Consider the following 19,630-nt stretch of genomic DNA (forward strand, 5'->3'; position numbering starts at 1 on the left):
ACTTAAAAATGGCCCATGGGCAGTTTCAGTCATAGTTACTAAAATATTTCAATTTTCAAAATTACCTACAAGAAGGAAAAGAGTCTCTTACTTGTTCTGGCCAACAGTGGAAACTACTCCTGCTATACCTCTTCAGCTTTTTCTAGCCCATCCTGGGAGATTTTGTTTTAAAGTTTTGTTTGTTTTCTAAATTTTCTAGAAGTTGTTTCTTCAGCAGTTTCTTTTTATACACAATGGTAGTTGAACTAAGACAGACACATAGGCTTCAATGCAGTAAAAAAGATTCTAGCAGAATCTACAGTTTAAAATGGATTTAGAAGTACTTGATTTCCTTACTTTCATTTAACTGATTAAGGACATAATGCCCTTAGCACTACTGTGACACCACCAGTGAAAGTAAACTAGAATGAACATCATTATTCTTCTGTCAGAATGCATACAATTCTAATTACTGTGCTGCAGTACTACATAATATTGACAACACCAGAAGAACAAATTAATAATTCTGAAGAGATAGACATAGCACAGAAACAAATATATGACTCAAGGATGCTTATTTAGATCTGAATACAATGACTAGTAGGTTTGTTCTAATGCTGCTTTGCAAACTTAATTCTGTTTCAAATAGCAAATTCTTCTTTCTATCTAAACATCAGCCTGGCACCACACAAATAATTATGATTTCTCAATTTGTACATGCTTATTTAATTGCCAGAGCAAAGTGAAAACATCAGGAGTTTTGTCTCAAGTACATTAATTTTTACAGGATGGTAAATTAAAAGCCTTATTGCATTTTTGGTTTTGCATATACTGCTATCAAGACTATAGGCAGAAGGGTCTACATTAAGTAATGGAAGGTATTTATCGAGCAGAATTTTCCTTTGTAATTTCCTAATCACTCCATGACATTTCTTTGTGAGCAAATTCAGCATTCAAATAGTTGAAATAAATGGTGAAATAAATGAATACAAGACAGTTTGCAGAAAAAAAACGCACCTTGTTAATAGTTTACTGCTAGCATTCTTTGTATGTGCACACTTACATTTTGTTGCTTTTCTTTTAGAATATAAAAGGCTGATGTATTGAGGATGATTTGTGGGTAAGTTAAAAGGTAAAAAAAAGATCGAGTTAAGAACTTCACTCAAGATCTCCACTTCAGCTGGTTTTTTTTCCAAGGGACTGAGACTTCTTTGAAAACACCCTTGCACACTTGGATCTCATTTTCACTTGAAGGGTACAATTCCCAAGATACTCCATGGCACTCATGTCAAATCAGTGTAAACTCACTTCAGAACTCAATCCCAGCAAGGAACCAATGCTAATAAGCAACCCATAGAGAAATTCCTCAGTGCTTCATATTCCTAAAACCCAGCAGACAGAGCTAAGCAGAAACTACTCGTTCAAGTAGTGAAAATCAGCTGATTATCTCAGAAAACAAAAGACAGGCGTTAATAAAATGATACATGTGGATTTTTTCATGAAACTATGAATACTTTTTTTCCTAGAATTATATTTATATTCCTGTAAATGTATGTAAACTTTTAATGCAACAGATTCTTGTAGAAACAAATATGTGTATCTTTATATCTATGCACTGTGAGCAAAAAATTGAAACCTCAGGTTATGGCACCTAAAGTAAAAAAGTATTGACAAACTACCAATTTCTACCCCGAGAAATCAGGCTGAAATTCAGAGAAAAAAACCTTAACCAACTGCCAGAAGATCATATATTCTGTAGGATGAGTCAAACTTTCAAGGTACTTATTTCAGCCTCCAAATCAACTTTTCTACATATGTCAGATAGTCTGATGTATCACTTCTTAAAAGAAAACCTCTAAAAACAGCTGTGAAGAAAAGCAATAATTACTGAAGCATAGATGTCAAGCTTTCACCTGCTTTTGAACCATCATTCCTTCTAGCACAGAAGGCTAGGTACAAAACTGAAACACAGGAAATTCCATTTAAGTATATGTAAAAACATTTCTTACTGAAAGAATGATTGCATACTGAAACTGAAATACTGAATTGTTGAATCTCCATCCTTGGAGATATATAAAACCCAGTGAACATGTCCCTGAGCAATCTGCTCTAGCTGACCCTGCTTTGAGCAATGGGATTGGAGTCAACAGCCTTTCTAACCTCACATATTCTCTGTTTCTATGATTCTGTAAGATAAGACATTGCAGAAGGTTAAAACAAGCAATTGAGTAGGAGACAGAGAGATGGATTTGAATAAGTTTTAACTAGTAAGTAGCAGCAATAGGCTATCTTCTTTCTCTAAACTTCTGGTAATTTATTCCTTTCTGCCTTCTCTTAATTTCCCTCATTCATTAATATATTTTACAAACAATGTCATAGATCATCTTTGTCAACTGAAACTCTCAGTCTTCTCACCTAATTCCTATATTGCTTTCTGTCTGCTCTGTTTAGATTATAAACATTGAGAAAAGGTAACATCAAAAGTCTTTAGAGATTAGACAATCAAAATCACTATTCATATTTTAGGGATATAAATGGAAAATTAGGAGCTTTCTGCTTCAGTGAGAAGTGGTATTTGAGAGAAAGAGACTTTTTTTATATTAGAAAGGTGAAGCTGAAAAGAACTTAAACATAGATGCTTTTTCTAAATTTTAGAATATCCACATCGTTTTTTAAAAAGTTCATTTTCCTTAGTAATTAGTTGCAGTTTTAAAAATGCTAAAAAAATTAAAAAGAGGAGCGGCTTTTGCAGATTTTTCCCAGTGTGGTGGCACTCAGTTGAAACTCCTCCTACACACAGACTGAGTGCTATGTATCACACTGATCTGAGATTTTAACATTTTATTTCTAGAAATGTATCAAAGAGGATACAAACAATTCACACATTGTGTATTTTTCTATCCAGGCCTATAAAATACACATTTTTACCTTCAATATAATAGGATCAGCTCATTAGGCTCATATTCTGTAAACAGCTTGGAAATGTATACCAAACAAGTCAGTGAAAATTCATACCCAGAAGCAGATGGTGAGAATAGCAAAGCTAAGCAAAGAGGGGTTTAATTGCAAATTCTATCCAACTAAGGAAAACGGTGCTATTCTACATTCGCAGGCATTTTCTTCAGAAAGGAACTGAATGCATCAACATGCAGGTTGAGGCAGGGGACAGCACTTCTGTGTCATACATCAGGCCAATGACTACTTGGAGAATTGCCACCAATTAAACAGTATTCGTATACAGTTGGCATTGACTTCACAGTGCTGCATGCTACGTAAAATTTTATTGCTTGTTGTCTTGCCAAAAGCAACACATCTAATGTTTTTTCAGCTAACTTAAAAACCAACAAGAGATTTAAAGTTGGCCTGCTACAAAAAGAGAAGTAATTAAATACTCTGGTACAGTTCTCATTTAGAATGAGCCAAATTAACAGTGACTAGACAAGGTATGCGAGAAATAAAGTCACACTGCTATAAAGTTCCAATTTTTCCCCATTTCTCTGTCTCATAATACTCAAAAATTGAGAGAAGAATAAAAGTCTTCTTCACCAAAAAAGGAACACTGACGAAAGAAAAACGCACTTCATCCTTGAAAACAATGACACTATACTGATTTTTATTACAATCACTATACTGATTTTTATTACAGTCTTTTCCTGAGTGTGAGTGTGGGAGACCAAAGAGGTGCTCAGGCTGGAGAGCCAGAGGCAGCTCCTGACGAGAAGCCTCAGAGATAGCGATAGATGTGAGTATATATTTCATGCTGCAACAAGATTTCTTTCCTTTAACTGATGACCTCGTTGATGTAATTCACTATTTAATATGACTAAATTAGATATCTGTAAAAAGTGAGGAGGTCTCTAGGACTTAATCCTATGTATGTCCAGAACCCAGTATTTCACTACTTTCATTAAAATTTCAACATAAGAAAAAATAAACCAAAGGTTTTTAATGGTCAGGAATTGGCAAAATCTCAAAGACAGACAAGATACAATTTTATGAAAAGGATTCTATATTTTTAAATTCAGTGCTAAAACATAAAACTCTCCTATGGATGAAAAAAAGTAGCATCAGCTTTCAGAACAGCTCAGTCATGTTGCACTAAGGTTTACTTCTTACCCTTTCAAAGTCACACAAAAGTAAATTTTCCATTAAATTTCTTCTAGTATCTCATTTTATCTTCTATTACATGTCAATATGGCTTTTGGGGAAAAGATTGCTTTAAGAGCCTCAATAATGTTATCACCAAACATGACAGACAATATCCACTTCCTGAAGACCTCCAATAAAAGAACCATCATTTAAGTAGTAGCAGAGAAAAAAACCAAACAGATACAAATGTCACATTGAGAACTGTTGCTCATTACCTTCTAGGTGCTCCATCCTCGTGTGGCTGAATAATCACCACTTTTACTGTCACCGATGTACGTAAAAGGTCAATCATTTGCTCATGAGTCAAAGTTGCCACAGCCACTTTACAGATCTCAACCAGGCGGCTCCCTTGCCGTAGGCCTGCCTTCCAAGCAAAACCAAAGGGCTCCACATCTGCCACTATCCCTTCAAAGTTCACGTGGAATCCAAGCTGGCCCAACCCATTCCTCCGTAGGGTCATTTCCGTGGTTTCACATCCTCTGGTCACTATCTAAGGAAGGATCAGATTGTTATGCTATTTATTGTCAGGACACACTTCTTTAGACTCAAAACCAGATCTGCTTTCAAATGCTATTAAGCCATGTATGGCTTGACATTAACTATCTTTAGTATACTAATATGAAATTATTTTAACATTTATGTTTGCATGAAGGTTTCTGCATAAAACAAAATGAACAAAACATTTCACAACGCTAAAAATCTTACATCCCCAGAGCAAGCACCTGACCCATGTCAAGCTCTTCCCCCCTTGCCCAACATTAACACAATACCATTTATATCTTATTGAAAACTTAACAGTTGGTTTAGTTTCAAAACACTAAGCAAGAAAAACACTGCCCTGTCAGTTATTTCATTTTTGTTGGCTGACTGCAGGTATGCAGGCATTTTTATTCAGTATTAAACTTGAGATATAACATGAGCCAAATTGAGTGAAGTGCTTCAGTTCTAGAAGCTTTCCCTCCTCAAGAAAATAGCAATATTGATTTATTTTGCTTCACAGCCAGGTTCCTAAATATCGCCATCTCCAGAAGTGGACATCACTAAAATGGGATAAGAGTTTTCATGTTACTAGGAAACTTAGAAACAAAAGAATTATTTTCCTCATATTCAATGAAAAGTAATTCTGTCATTATACAGAATAACCAAAATCCTTCAAAATTCACATTTTGCTAACCAGGTTCATTTCTATATACTGTGAAACAAGTCCTCAACAGTTTTACTGTGTAAAACATAATCATACAACAGCCTGTAAGCTGGGATACTGCATCAGACTAAGAAGACGAAATTCTACCCCACATTAAAAGGCAAGTTTGAGAGTTACCCTAGCACTCCCTTTTGTCAGTGTCACAGAACTAGTATGCATTTTAGATCCATTAGTACAGTTGGAACAAAAACTTCACCACTGTGAAACAACATTATCAGAGATCTTTGTTTGTAATGCATATCAAAGACCTCACAGTCCTTTATAACAATCCAGCAAGGCAAATATCTGCCCTTTAGAGATGCATATGTTACTACACAGATCAAGGAATCTTCCCAACATTTTCCCATGCTGCACTAAGAGCAATTCCTCAGCACATCTTGTTCCACAAAGGTGTTCATGATGATTATGGTTGCTTTTAGTGTGCATCACAAAGATACACACATTACTCAACTTTAGGCATTTGATTTCATGTGCTCAACTTAGGAGGCTAGTGTCCTTTATTTGCAGGTGTGCAGGACAGATCTTTGCAAAGGTTGTTTTATAGCTTGAGTTTAATTCAGGAGGCTATTTTGGAAGAGTCATTCTCACTCTCCATTGCCTTTTGAGCCAGAATCTGCACAGGTTGGCTTCCTAGTTTATTGTGTGCTTCCCACAGAAGAATGGTCCAACCTAATTCTGGGTTGCATGGCAAGGGAGTGGGACTGTGCAGATAGTGAGATGTTGGCACTGTGATTGGGTACAGCTGTCACAAAACTGCTCCTTTCACTACCCAAGTTGAAGGCAGTTGACTTGGGGCAGTTTTATGGGAGGTTTAGACTGATCTAAGACCCCAGTGCCCCTATGCTGTGTCTGTATCACATTAGCACTTGTGCGGCCATGCAGACAGATCAGAGGAAAGATACAGCTGAACAACAGGGTGCTTTTTAAAATAGTGCTCCAGAGAGCTGGCAGGCAGGGAATGGATGGGACTGTCTCCTTCAGTCACAACAATTATGAAAGTACGTCCCCATCACTGAAAAAGCAACTTAACACATAGCAAACATTGAGCCGTAAGTTACTTTTGTAGCTTCCTTTTTACACTTCCTGTTTAGACTGATCTTTTGCCCACAATTATTATAGAGTCAGGGATGAAAGTCCTAAAGTCCTAAAGTCTCCCCTCCCAACTCCATGGCTGACTGGAAATACCTTGGTGAGTGACTGAAAGTCACAATTTTCAATATCTTATTAAGTTTAAAAGCACTATTGTCTTTTTAGAATATTTCCATATGGATATCTGTCACTCAGCAGAAAAAAATCAGAACTTGTACAAATGACAACAAAGTGCTAAGAAACCATGAGGTACTTCAAGGTTGCTGATCTGAGGAAGCTGGTGCATGCTCATGCTTTTAACCTGTGATAAACTCAAGGTAATGAAATACAAATTGCCCTCATTCATTAAGGGGTAATCCATGACCTGTGAAATACTGGAGAAAGATCTGATGCAAGGATCTGATATTCTGAGAATTATTGCCTGGAAAGTTTAGGCTACTTGAACTGTAGCACTTCTATTCATATTCTTTCCAGTTATTTTTGAAGATGTTGGTTTCAAAATCAAAATGTGAAAGTCATTCTTGAGATGTCCAAAATGTACTCTGAAGGTTTTGTTTACAAAACTACATTCTGGGTTTTACTAACAAAATAAAAGCAGCTATTTCCTTTGTCATTATTCAGCTCTGAGTTTTTGGTATATTTTAGAAACTTTCCTTTTTAAATCAAACTTTCTGTTGTGTTTAGAACTGTGCATATAGTATTAGAACCGTATAGCATGTGGTTGAATTCTTTTTTTTTCCCAGCTCTCCAGTTATGAATAATTTTCAAAAAGAATTTCATAATTTGTGAACTAGATAAGTGAAAATGAAATTTTCAGCTCTTTGTTAGCTACAGTTCTGTGACAAGTTTCTAAAACATATTTAGTCATGTAGTGAAAAGAATATGTTATTGCAGTCAGGAGCCCAGCTGAGGGATTGAATTCTATCCCTATGAAACTACATAATATTCTTTTGAGGGGGCAGACACCTCTTTATCATTATGTCACAATTATAAAATACTGCAAAAGGAATGCACCAGCTAAAGTATACAGATTTTCCCAACTCAGAGCACTCAAAGTATCTTCTTCAAGCTAGTTAAATATTCCAAAGTTAAAAGATAAAATAAACATTCCTGCCAAAGATTCATCTATTCTCAATAGAAAATATTCCAGAAGATCTACTCCTCTATAAGTGTATATCCCCTAAAAGGTAACACTGCATGCTGCATAGTAATGGCACATTAAACATAGTGCTGTTCCACTTCAAAACAGGTCATTCTGCTTACTTGGTTGCCATTTCACTGATCTTGTGGCTGCTAATGAACAAAGAGCCAGCTCCTCTGAATGGACTTAACACAGATGAAGCTAAAATATAGAGATCCTCCAAGTGCCATGAAGAAAGTGAAGAGTTTTTTTAATATACAGGATATTAAAGAAATTTTGTCAACTCAGGTTCTTGTCTAAAGATACATTTGGTGTTTCCATTTAATCTTGTATCACTCTGCCATTCTCTGTTATCTTAAAGCTCAAAACCACTTAAAGCCTTCAAACACACCCCTCCAAGTTAATCTATAGTTTTCTACTTTATATAACTAGATACTCTCCCCCACAAATACAAATTTGTTTAGACTGACAAATCTCAGTCTTTTTTCCGTCCTAAATCATTGTTTCAGTTCAAACCAAAATCATGGTCTCAGTTTTTCACATCTTTTCTTAATCTGGATATTCAGATAGGTTTCTTATTCACCTGGGTGATACAAATCCAGGCAATAAAAGGTATTTATTTCTTTGACAATCTCATTTAGTAACTGCAACATTTTACTCACTCGTTTTAAGAAATGCTTTTACTCATGACTGAAAAGGGTTAATCATCTGGTCATTGAAGACTGATATTACATCACAGATTGAACTGTCATCTTTAGCATCTGCTGGCACATGTGCTTGTTGACCTTAACTGTGTTCTGAGTCACTTAAAAGGTTTTTAAAGTATGCATTTAAAGTGCGGTATCAGAGGTTTAAATACTTTTTAGTGGCTGTAATGGTGATGCCTTAGAATTCTTAAGATTTGTAGCATATAGATCTTTAACACAGCTGTATAGTTTCTAACACTTGAGAATAGCAGTTAACTGAATCTCCTTTCTCATGCTTCATATCAAATTCCCAAAATTATTCCAGTTTTGTTTAATGTTCTCTTCAAGGAAAAGGCCTTAGCGAGTACATCTTGTTTGTGACATGTACCTAGAAAGATATCATTGTAGACAAAGCAACCTAGAAGGCTGGGACACCTTGGAGGAGCTCCAAAGAACGGATATGACACGCATAACATGAGGATGGTGATGATGGTGAAAGAAGGGGTCTTGAGACCTCCAACTCAATTCCAGGAAGGTGTGCTGAGGGGCAGCCCTATGGGAGGTTCTGGGGGGTGGATAATTTTCAGGTTGGACACATCTATTAGATAGGATAATTAATCAGAGCTATAAAATTGTGAAAGCCCAATGCTACATTGTACACTATAGCACACTTTTTGTGTGTAGTGTGCCTTAAAGTGCTTTAATTAAAGACTGCTGTCTACTTTATCTATATTGATATTGTCCAGAAAGCTCTTTTCTTCAATCTTAGGCAACAATGGTTTCATATCAAATCTATATAAGGACTGTAGAAAGCATTCAACATTATAAAACAGCCAGGAAATAACACTAATATGCAGCTTTCAAAAGAAGAAGATGCAGGGGAAAAGGAGAAAAATATGAGGCAAGAAACACGGATGAAAAATCTTTTAAAACAATTATTGACAGTTAATTCTCTTAATCAATGTGAAAGTTGGATAGGCGGCAGTGAAAGAGAGAATGCAGCCAGAGTTCATTGGAACAGATAACTGAAGTTAATATTTGGGTGAACTTTGCAGTAACCAATGCTAAATTTGAGGTATAAAACCAATTTGTCATTATTTAACCCAAAAATCTGATCATAAAAAAGAGGAAGTATTCAAGTAAATGTAGATAAACATTTCATTTTGTGTTTTTAACTACTGAATTTTAAAGATCTATCTTCAGCAACTGCGGCATTTCCATGTTTTACCAAACCAAGTAAGTGAAAAACAGAAAAAGAAATCATCACTTATGACAGCAGAAGTTTTCACTAGAACTTTAAATTTTCTTTTCCATATGTGTTAAGCAATTTATATTGTTCATTTAACAATACTGAATGGGACCACTATTTTTCAAAAGGGAAATATCTGTCTAAGGAAAGCGAAACTGAAGAGTTCAATTGAAAAGGATAATACAACAGTGGCAAGAAGAGTTGACATTCCCCTGTTGAAAGAGTAATTGTACTTTAGAAGAAAGTTATTATTATTATGCTACAAATGACTGCAGTGCTACAGAGGCCCTAAAACATCAGCTGCAACCCAACTGTTCCAGTGTGAAAACTGTAAGCATACTAATTTCTTTTCAGTGCTGGGCTTTCTAACAGAAAAAAAACCAAGACCATCTAAATCACTTAAGTTCAAATGGTGAAGTGCAACCATGTGATGTAGATGCATCAGCACTTTTACCTTGGAGTTCCTGTCATTTCATTGGTACTGACTGAAATAGTTACAGGACAATAGTACTGACAGGGTCATCAAGTGTCTGAAAAACTTTATCCAGTCAGCTGTAAAAACTGGCATTAATTGGTCTAGTTTATTTCCCGCAGTTGCTTACTATAGAGGAACAAATCAGCAGAATCACTTGAACAAAATTTTCTGCTAATATTCACATGAATTATTACAAGATGTCAAAGTGAGTATATTTTACACATTTATATTTTGTATCTTTTAAATTAATGGATGCTTTGACCTACAAAGGTGTGATTTGAGTATAGGCTACAGCAAGAGAAAGCAAAAGCTCAGCTTTTCAGTCACTGGCACCATCCATGGCCTTGGGCAAGTAATCAGACCAATGGTATCTGAACCCTTATTCCTGAAAAATGGATTGATAGTGCTTCTCTCATATGCTGTTGTGAGGATTACTATTTATAATGCTCTCTGAAGACTGAAAACACTCCTGAAGTATAAACATAGGACATTTTTAATTACAGCTCAAACGAGATCTAGACAAATAAATCTTAATAAAAAAACTGGAATTCCAGTTTAGAAACTGTACTTACTTCAAGTCTTTGAACAATCTCTCTGATGTCCTCAGTACAATTATCTGCTGCAGACAGAAGAATACATTCTCCTCTTTCATAAAATATTTTGATGCTCATTAATCCAGACGTCCATCCAATAACATCTCTACAGGAGCAGTTAAACACAACATTTTTTGATTCCTTTTCAATCAACATGATAAACTCATTGGAGATTCCAAGCAGACATTCGATGTCAGCAGACTGGCCAAAATCTCGGGCAATCACATTCCACATAATTGCTCCAACACTGAATAGATGTGCATCTTTCCTTGGTTTCACTTTTTCCTTCTTTTTTGCTCCTAAAGTAATGAAGCTAAACTTTGCTGAAGTATCCACTGTAGCTGTGGTAACAAAGTTTTCTGCCAGATCTTTCAAGTATTCTTGACGTGTCCGTGTGGCCATGGCTCGAAATTTTTCTGACTTATGTGCTGCATTTTCAGCATTAATAACTTTGGCTAAAAGGAAGTCCCTAAAGACTGCTGATTTGGGGAAAGTTACTCCTTTGGGAATTGGTGGACCGAATGGGGGTACATCCTTTGATCGTGAAACACCAACACTGGAAATAGAAGAAAAAAAATCAAAATGGTTAATTCCCTAAAACAAAAATAATCAGATGATAAGCAGAACTGTGATCTGTGCAGTTCATTTACACAGTTGAGTTCAACTTTGACACATCAATTTTTTTCTGGACATTTCAGACTCATCAAACAAAACTGTTCTGAAATGGTTTTCTTCTTTTAAATACATAAAGGATATTATTAATAAAGGACATTATTTACTAACACAAAAAATATCAAATATGACTTCCTAGGTATCACTGTCTCCTTTCTTTAATTTGAGTAAATATAAAAATGCATTGTGGGACATGAGAGAAGTATTTTTAAAAATTATTTTTATGTAGGTCTATAATTTTCAGCTGCCACTCAGTTGCATCATCTTAAAATTACGAAATATATAAACAATTTATTTTAATCCTCAGATATTTTGTTACAATTAAGTGTGAAGACAAAGAAAAAGTATTGATGTCCAAGAGTGACTATAGTCCAAAGTGAATATAATGGAGTATTCTTCACCTGTCTAAGCTGGCTACTCTATGTTCATAAAAAAATTTGAAGATACCTGCAAATCTTGATATAGGCAGTTCACAGCAAGATGTAAGAGAAATAGGGATATTTTTTAATTGATACAATTATATCTCTAATTGTTATATACATAATGTATTACAGCCGGAAAAGAATTTCAAAATACTGTGCAAACTACGTATAACTACTACTGGTTTGACTGAAATGCAATCACATTTGGGATGACAAACATCATTAAGTAGTAAGAAAAATGTAATTTAGGAAATGTCATGTATTATTAAACATAAAATAGTTACTGAAAAAAACCCACAAGTTCTAAAAGATAGTTTACATTCTAGCGGACAGCTAAAAGACAATAATATTACCCAACCTCATGATGTATTTTAATCTCATTCTAAACAATGAATAAATAACAGGTATACATGCTAAACCTGTGTCATTACACTTCATGTCCTTATCATTTGCACAATTCTCAATCAGTTCACAACTATATTCCCACCTTGGTTACCGTGCTAACATTCATGATGCAGTGACTTAAATGTGAGAGTTAAGGTCACCTGAAATTTGAGATGTTTTTATATTCACCAGAAGTCCTCATTCTTATGTTTAAAGGCCACGACCCATGCTAATGTCATATTGTCATATTCAGGGATTACAAAGGTTAATAGCCTTCTGAAATACTTTATTTTAAATTACTCTATTTGTGAAAAGTAAAAAGTGTACAATACAAATTCTAAATAAATTTCTATTGCTATGTCCGCAAATTTTATTTTCACTAACTTGTTATATCCCAATTTTGTGTCCATAACACAGAGTTCTGCATATACCCATTTAAGTCTACAAACTGTGCCCTGTAACTCTAGATATGTGCAAGGGAGACACTGGGATTTCTAACTCACATGACATGTAGCAAAAGTTTTAAAATTATATACATAATATCTTCAAGAAATACACAACTGTTAGAAGACAGTTCCACTGTAGTCTTAGTAACAAACTTAAATAGTTATAAGGCTCTACTCACCTATAACACACATTTTCCGTGCAAGGATTATGTACTTTGACTATGACAAATACATGTTGAAAGTGGGAACGAATATTTTTTGGAGTAAAAGGAAGTGCTCCTGGCTCTTGGAAGACAATGGTAACTATGTCATTTCCTATATGCCTTTTCCTTAGCAGCTAGACAAGAAACATGCATTAAAAATTAGTTATAAAAAAATAATCACAATTTCTTCATCTCAGAAAAAAACCCAAACCAAAATAAATTAAGCATAATTTTTCAGAAATAATTAATCATATCCTGGATAACTACAGATAAAGGACATTGAACTGAACTACAAAAAGATCAGGAAAGGAAATTGGGCTAAGTTCACAAAAATACTAGTGAGTTCTCTTGCATCCCCCCACTAGTTCTGCATAGTTTCTGCTCACTTCTGTTTTATTTTATAAGAAAAATGTATTTCTCTTTAGTGTGTCCCTTCAGTAATAAAAAAAGTTACATTACCTGACATTTCTCACTATCCAGAGAACTGTATACCAATTCCCTCTTTATGGTGTAATATTTGCCTACATTAAAAATATAATATTGCTTCTATTTCTCAATAGAACCTCTTTTTTCCATGTTGCAATTCTATTAAATATTGTCCTTATCATTATGATCTTATTTAAAAAAAAACAGATTATCATGAATACTCATCACTTATTTTAAGAACTGCATACCCAAGGAACAAAGCTAAGACTCAAGGAGAAACAATAGCTATTAAAGACTCATAAATTAAAAAATTATTCTTGTATAATTGGTAGCTTTTATCATCAAAATATATTTAAGGAATAATTTAAAGTATTAAATTACTGTTACAGGCCAAAACATGGTAAAAACTATAGAACATGTCCAGCAATAAGGGAGCATTATATTCCCTCCCCAAGAAAACTCAACAGAACAACCCAGTAGAATAATGTTCACTTTCCTCACAGAAGTATATTGTAACTTTCAATTTTTTTACATATTTTTCTTAAATACTTTTGCTTATAAAACATCCATATATATTAAAGACAGGAAAAAAGTAGTCTACCACATGCTACATTTAAAATATTTACCGAAAGTCTGCCACAGACCTTGCATTGTCAACTAACAGCATACAGACACTTAAGGATGTACCTTAGCTCATGTGTAACTAAAAATGATATAAGAACAAATTTATTTGAAAACTTTATGACAGAGCAAGTAACTTCTCTATCACGCTGATTTTACAGAATGTAATCTTTCTAATATTTTCTAGTATTTTCTTATATTTTCTCAGTTCCATTAAGTTAGTATTTCAGCTACCAAAAAAAAAGCACAAAGTTGCATATGCTAAAGCCTAAAACCCATAAGTATGTTTCTTAAAATAACACAAAAGATGATATTCTAAAGGTGGTAAGAAGGGCCAAAGCCACAATTTTAAAGCATTCAGTATAGCTATATTATTTTAAACATAATCAAAATCCAGATTATTTTATACATAATCAAATACAGATTAAAGAAATAGGACTTCTTATGAAACTTCACAACAGATATAAGAACAGAAAATAGTATTTGGTTTAAGTCATGTGGCTCAGTCAAGTTCTCAGGTTTTTAAGACTAAAATCATAATAACTGACTATTTGAGCCAATTAACATATACAACTTTTTGTGTACAAATTACAGTAGAAGTACACAATGTGGAACTGATCACAGAGTTTAGTGTGCCAGGTAACTTGCTGAACCGATGAGCCATACAATTAGACCATAGTACTGCAGCACACGTTCATGTTTAGAAGTTATTACTATCTCACAGATTGGAATTTACACCTCTGTTTAATTTGTAAGGAACCTTCCAACTGAAGGGTATAGGGTGATTAATTTCTGTCTTATATCACTAAGTGCTCGATTACTATTTCTTGCTATAGTGGTTCATGCCTATACATTTCCACAGAGCAAATTATAAAAATTATAATGCAATCCTCTTTAAATTTTTATTTGAAACAATCACTGTTTTCAAGAATATCTTCTGTTTTTGAAAACCCCTTTAGGAGGTTCTACTTGCTCTCATAGGTAGCTTAAGCAAGAATAGCAGTCATTTAGTAAGAGGTAAGATTTAGAAGTGTTTGAAATTTTACTAGCAAATGCCTTTTTAAAATTATAGCAGTTCCCATATTCTATCCCTAAACTATTTTTGAAGAGCTGAAACCTCTACAAGGTCCAAAAACAGAAACAGGAAGACAGGTCATTATTTTTAAGAACCTTACCAAGCTTGTAGAGATCTCAGTGACTTCTTCAACAATTTAAAATAAAGCCAGTGTAACACAAATAATTGTCATGCATAAGTGGCCAGTCAACTTCAACACAAAGCAAAGCGAAGCACAGTTGTGGCTGTGCACAGAGTATCATAAGGCAAAGAACTTCAAAAGGGAAGAGAAGTAAACTGGGGTGATCTGGAACATGGAAAGAAGTGCTCTGGATAGGATAAAGGAACAGGAGAAGAATAAAGTATTGAATGGAGAAGAAAGAGGGAACACATACTTCTCTGGGAAACGTGAGATAAGGATAGCATACTGAAAATGAAAAAGGAATTGAAGGAAACTGGAACTAAGCAAAAAGATCTATAAGAAACCCTTCTCTAGTTTTGCATTCTATAATCTAAATTTTCTTCCCAACATTTACCTCCTACATTTTTTTTCCCCCAGGTTCTCAGTTTCCCCTTCCTCTCCCATTTTGAGGTCTGCTCAGGTTTGGTGTTTTTGTATATTGTATCATGATTATTTTTCTTTTAATCTGCCTTTCTAACATACTCAAAAAAGTCTCATGCCAATGTAGAGAGTTCCTACATTAGGAACTCTCAATAGGGTGCACAGATGACAGGGAATTACTTACAGTAAGGAGATATCAAACATATTTTGACATCATTCCAGTATCAGACTAGACTGATATGTTAGAATTTGAAAATGAACCTAATCAAGTACAACAGACACTCAAAAGGAAATCAGTTAAATATTATGTAAGAGTACAAAACGCGCAAAGGGGAGTCCAGTAAGGAAAATATGTTAGAAAAGCAGAATCCATTAGATTAAAATAATTTGCACCAAATAATAATTATTATATGAATTCTCAGATTTTAACAACTCAATTCTGAATTTTCAGATATGTATCTATGAAGAAAAGAACTGCCTTAAAACTTAGCATATGCTAAGCCTTAAAAATCTACCGAGTTCTGTAGAATTATTTGCCTTGTTAAACTGCAAAACAACAAGGAATTCTTGTTGAAATAGCAGTGAAATATACTCTTCATTCAATTAAATGACAAAGTGTTGAGTCAATTAAGAAAATCTCCAAACTTATTTTAGTACATTTCTAAAATAAGTGGTTTCAAAAGTTTTATTTTCAATTTGTGATCTTAGTCAGTACCAAAACCAGAAATGAGTAGCAACAGAACTTTCAACAGATCTGGTTAAACTGAGTTTGGTATAACCAAAGGTCTTGTTACCCAGCAATTTTAACAGTAGTTCAAATGGAACAAGTTTATTTCATTATTGCATATCTGTTTCATTTTTAAGTTTTCATTAAACTGGGTGAAAACTGATTTTTTGAACTGATTTGGATTAATCAGGTCCGATCAAGCACACTGCAAATGTGTGAATGGGAAACTTGCAAGGGAATGAGTTGGAAAGGGGCATTGCAAAGGTTAAGTTTAAAGGGGAAAACCTTGAACTATGATTTGAAGAAAAGGCCAGTAAAGGAAAAGGAACTGGCCACACCAGGGCTGGTAGTCTTTTCTGTCCTAGGGAAGGAGCAGCTGACTTCAAAGTTCCCAGCCTATGTTGCAGTCAAAGTGAAAATTACCTTGCTCTTTGGATCTCCTGCTGGCTCTAAAACTAGAGGGATGTCCTGATCAGGGACCAAGCAGGGCGTAGTTATATCCTGGAAGAAGCAACAAACAGTTCTGGTGCGGCCTATTTTTGGCTCACAGGTATTTGGAATATAAGCAATGCTCAGTGCTTGCTCATTGAAGGTCACCATCGTAGATTATGAAGAGTGACTGAATACCTTGCCCAGTCATTACCAAACAAGGGACATAGGGATAGGGTGCAACAACCTCAGCCAGTACATACATACTATGCTAGCAGAAAATAACTATTGAATGGAGGCCTTCATTGCTAACATAACCTAAAAAGAAAATTACCGTGGTCCCTAACTTTCCCTTACTTGGGTATGTAGTTAGTGAGCCAAACCTTGAAGAGACAAACAACATTCATATTCCACAGCACCCGAAAGCCTCTCTCTGTTTCAAGCACAGCTGATGCAAGTGCACTGGTGGTCTTCAGCATCTAAAAGGTCTCAAGGAAGAAGACCTAATCAAATTTTATCCTAGCTTGTGAGAAGTGACACTGTCGATGCATTGCATACTTCATTATGTACTTTGGAACTAAACAGTAAGAGAAGAAAAATAAACAATTATTATAGATCCCTTTTGAACATTAAGGCTGGCTAAATTCTGGTCATTTGGGTGCACTTGTCACATTTCATTAAGACAGTGTCCATGCTGTGCAAACACTGATAGATCTCATCACCTGAAAAATAATGTGGTGGGTCTTCAGATAGGCATACTGCTTGAACTTGGAAAACTGCCACATTATTTTGATCCCAAGAAAGCCATGAATAACAACATAGTGCTTCTGCTAAATACTGAACCTGTTAAAGGGACAATGATGAGAGCTTACTAAAACATTGCGGAAAGGAGTGTTTGTTGCTGGGAAAAACCATGGAGTTAAAATTGAAATTCTGTACACAAGAATCATCACCTGACTATAAAGAGAGACACATAAGGAAATGATAAGAATGAAAGGAAGGCACAGGAAGAAGTGAAAGGACAGTAATAGGGGGTGGCTGAGCAACACAGCAGTGAAGCCGACAAACTGCAAAACTATGAAAATTAGTGGATCATGGCAAGAGAATATCCTGTTCTCACAAACAAGGGAAATTCATGAAAGACAACAACAAAAGTAATAAACTCCAAGTAAGGCTACATTTACTGTCAGTGCCTGTGATTTGCTATGAAAATATTCATTTTATTCTTTTCAGGCAAGCTCATTCAGTGTATTATATCTTCTTAATAGGGTACAGTTTTCCCCATTCACATGCACTTTCTAGTCAAAAATTGTTATGACTGGTTACAAACTTCTAGTGCATTTACTAAATTAATCCTGTATTGTAATAAAGCATAAGCAAAAGTTTAGAAAAGTGGAAAAATCTGAAATCAGTAATGAAGATCCAATACCTTGACTACTAGCTATTGCCACAGTTGAGTGTCTAATAAAGCTGAACGTTCTGTCTCCTGAATTCCACACATTTCGGGAAGTGAGTCATCTAAACTTCATATTATTCATATGGTGAAAAGTTTCTGTCTTTTGATTCCTTATTTAGTTTCTTTAAACCACATGTAAACCCTAAGTGTAATGGAATAAAAGTTGTCTTAACTGTTGACTTGCTACAGTTCTTAAAACTTTTTGGAGTTTTATGCACTGACGCTTATTTAAAATATATAAATACATGATATACTTTCTTCCATTTTGATTATTATTTATCCCTTCTGAAGAATTGAAATCATTTTCTTTTTTCTTTTTCTTGCTGCCTTGACACATCTTTTTCCTCATACAAGACCTATTGATAGGGTAGGCATGAAGGATACAACTCAAATATGGTTTACCAATCAGTAAGCATTTTTTGTGTGCTGTTCAAAACCAAAGTGAGATAGCATCCTTATTTCGTGACAACCCTTCAAAATGGATGAAATTTTTGGATCTTGCATGACAACGCCAGATTATTCCAAAACTAACTAAATAAATCAACACTTAATTCCACAGACCTAGACAAACATAGAGTAGCAGCACAGAAAGTTATGAACTACCATCAGTCTGACGTATGAGCAATTCTACTGCTTTTCTTTTAAGCATTAATACCGATATATTATACCAAATGTGCTTGTACTTTTTAATTAAGTAACAAGAATTATCTTAGACAGGCAAGACAGAGTAACCTTACTGGTGCACGGCACACTTTGGATGCTGTGCTGGTTTTTAGCCATCCTTAATGCATTGAAGATATTCTGAATTATTACATAAGCAAAGGGAATTCTCTAGAAATAAGATAAATACACTGTAGTTTTCCGACTTCAGACACCTTGAAGGATACAGTTAACCAGTTATTACTAAACTGACATATTAGTAAACATTTCAAGAGCTGTAATATAAGGATTAAGTGGAAGGAATACTTTTAAAAATCTTATTACATGCATATTTTAACCATAAAACTATTTTCCATTCAATGTTTAAAACATAAGTAAGATGTAAATCCAGTCCAAACTGAAAATAACTCATTCACCACAGGCAATGTTGCCTTTTAATAATATAATGAACTGGGGCAGATGGGATAAGTTTACTGAATTATACAGAATAAAAATCCTATGAGATTTCTAATGTCTTAGAATATTTCAAGAAAAATAATACAACTGAGACATACCTAGATGAAAACAATTCAGTTTTCAATCAGTTATATTAAAGAACCCCAACACTCAATGTCAAAGATTTATGATGTAAAATTACAAAGAAAAGCTAAAAAAACATACCTGTTGCCTGTTACTGGGCATGTATGGAAGCATTGTTGATACATGAAACATTAACTCATAATCTTTATAGGTAGTATAGAGGGAATGAGTTCCTGTTGAATCAGCTGAAAATTAATTTAATCGCAAGAAGGTCAGTAAATGAGAACATTCATACCACTTTTTAGGGCACTATTCTTCACATGCTATGATTTAAATCTATTTAAGCAATTTAAGTCTTTGTTTCAATAGAACAAAATCAGCTTACATCAGCTAAATATCTACTCTTTAGTTTCATATTATGACATGAAGGGTCCTGCAGAAAAATGCCCAAAGAGTTTGCTGTCTCTGAGACCTAAATGATCTA

At 34.6% G+C, this 19,630-nt stretch overlaps 1 protein-coding gene across 3 annotated transcripts in view; it reads right to left on the bottom strand.

Moving 5' to 3' along the window:
* SIPA1L2 (signal induced proliferation associated 1 like 2) overlaps positions 1-19,630 on the bottom strand; it is a 130,987-nt gene that overhangs the window by 39,376 nt on the left and 71,981 nt on the right. For all 3 annotated transcript variants that reach the window (XM_027657301.1, XM_027657299.1, XM_027657300.1), the window contains exons 7-10: positions 19,288-19,391; positions 12,669-12,826; positions 10,545-11,121; positions 4,344-4,618 (exon numbers count right to left, since the gene is read on the bottom strand). In XM_027657301.1, coding sequence (XP_027513102.1) covers positions 4,344-4,618; positions 10,545-11,121; positions 12,669-12,826; positions 19,288-19,391 — 1,114 coding nt within the window. The remainder of the gene's footprint in view (positions 1-4,343; positions 4,619-10,544; positions 11,122-12,668; positions 12,827-19,287; positions 19,392-19,630) is intronic.

This window comes from Corapipo altera, unplaced genomic scaffold (genome assembly GCF_003945725.1).
Source record: "Corapipo altera isolate COAL_440 unplaced genomic scaffold, ASM394572v1 2c, whole genome shotgun sequence".
Lineage (NCBI taxonomy): Eukaryota > Metazoa > Chordata > Aves > Passeriformes > Pipridae > Corapipo > Corapipo altera.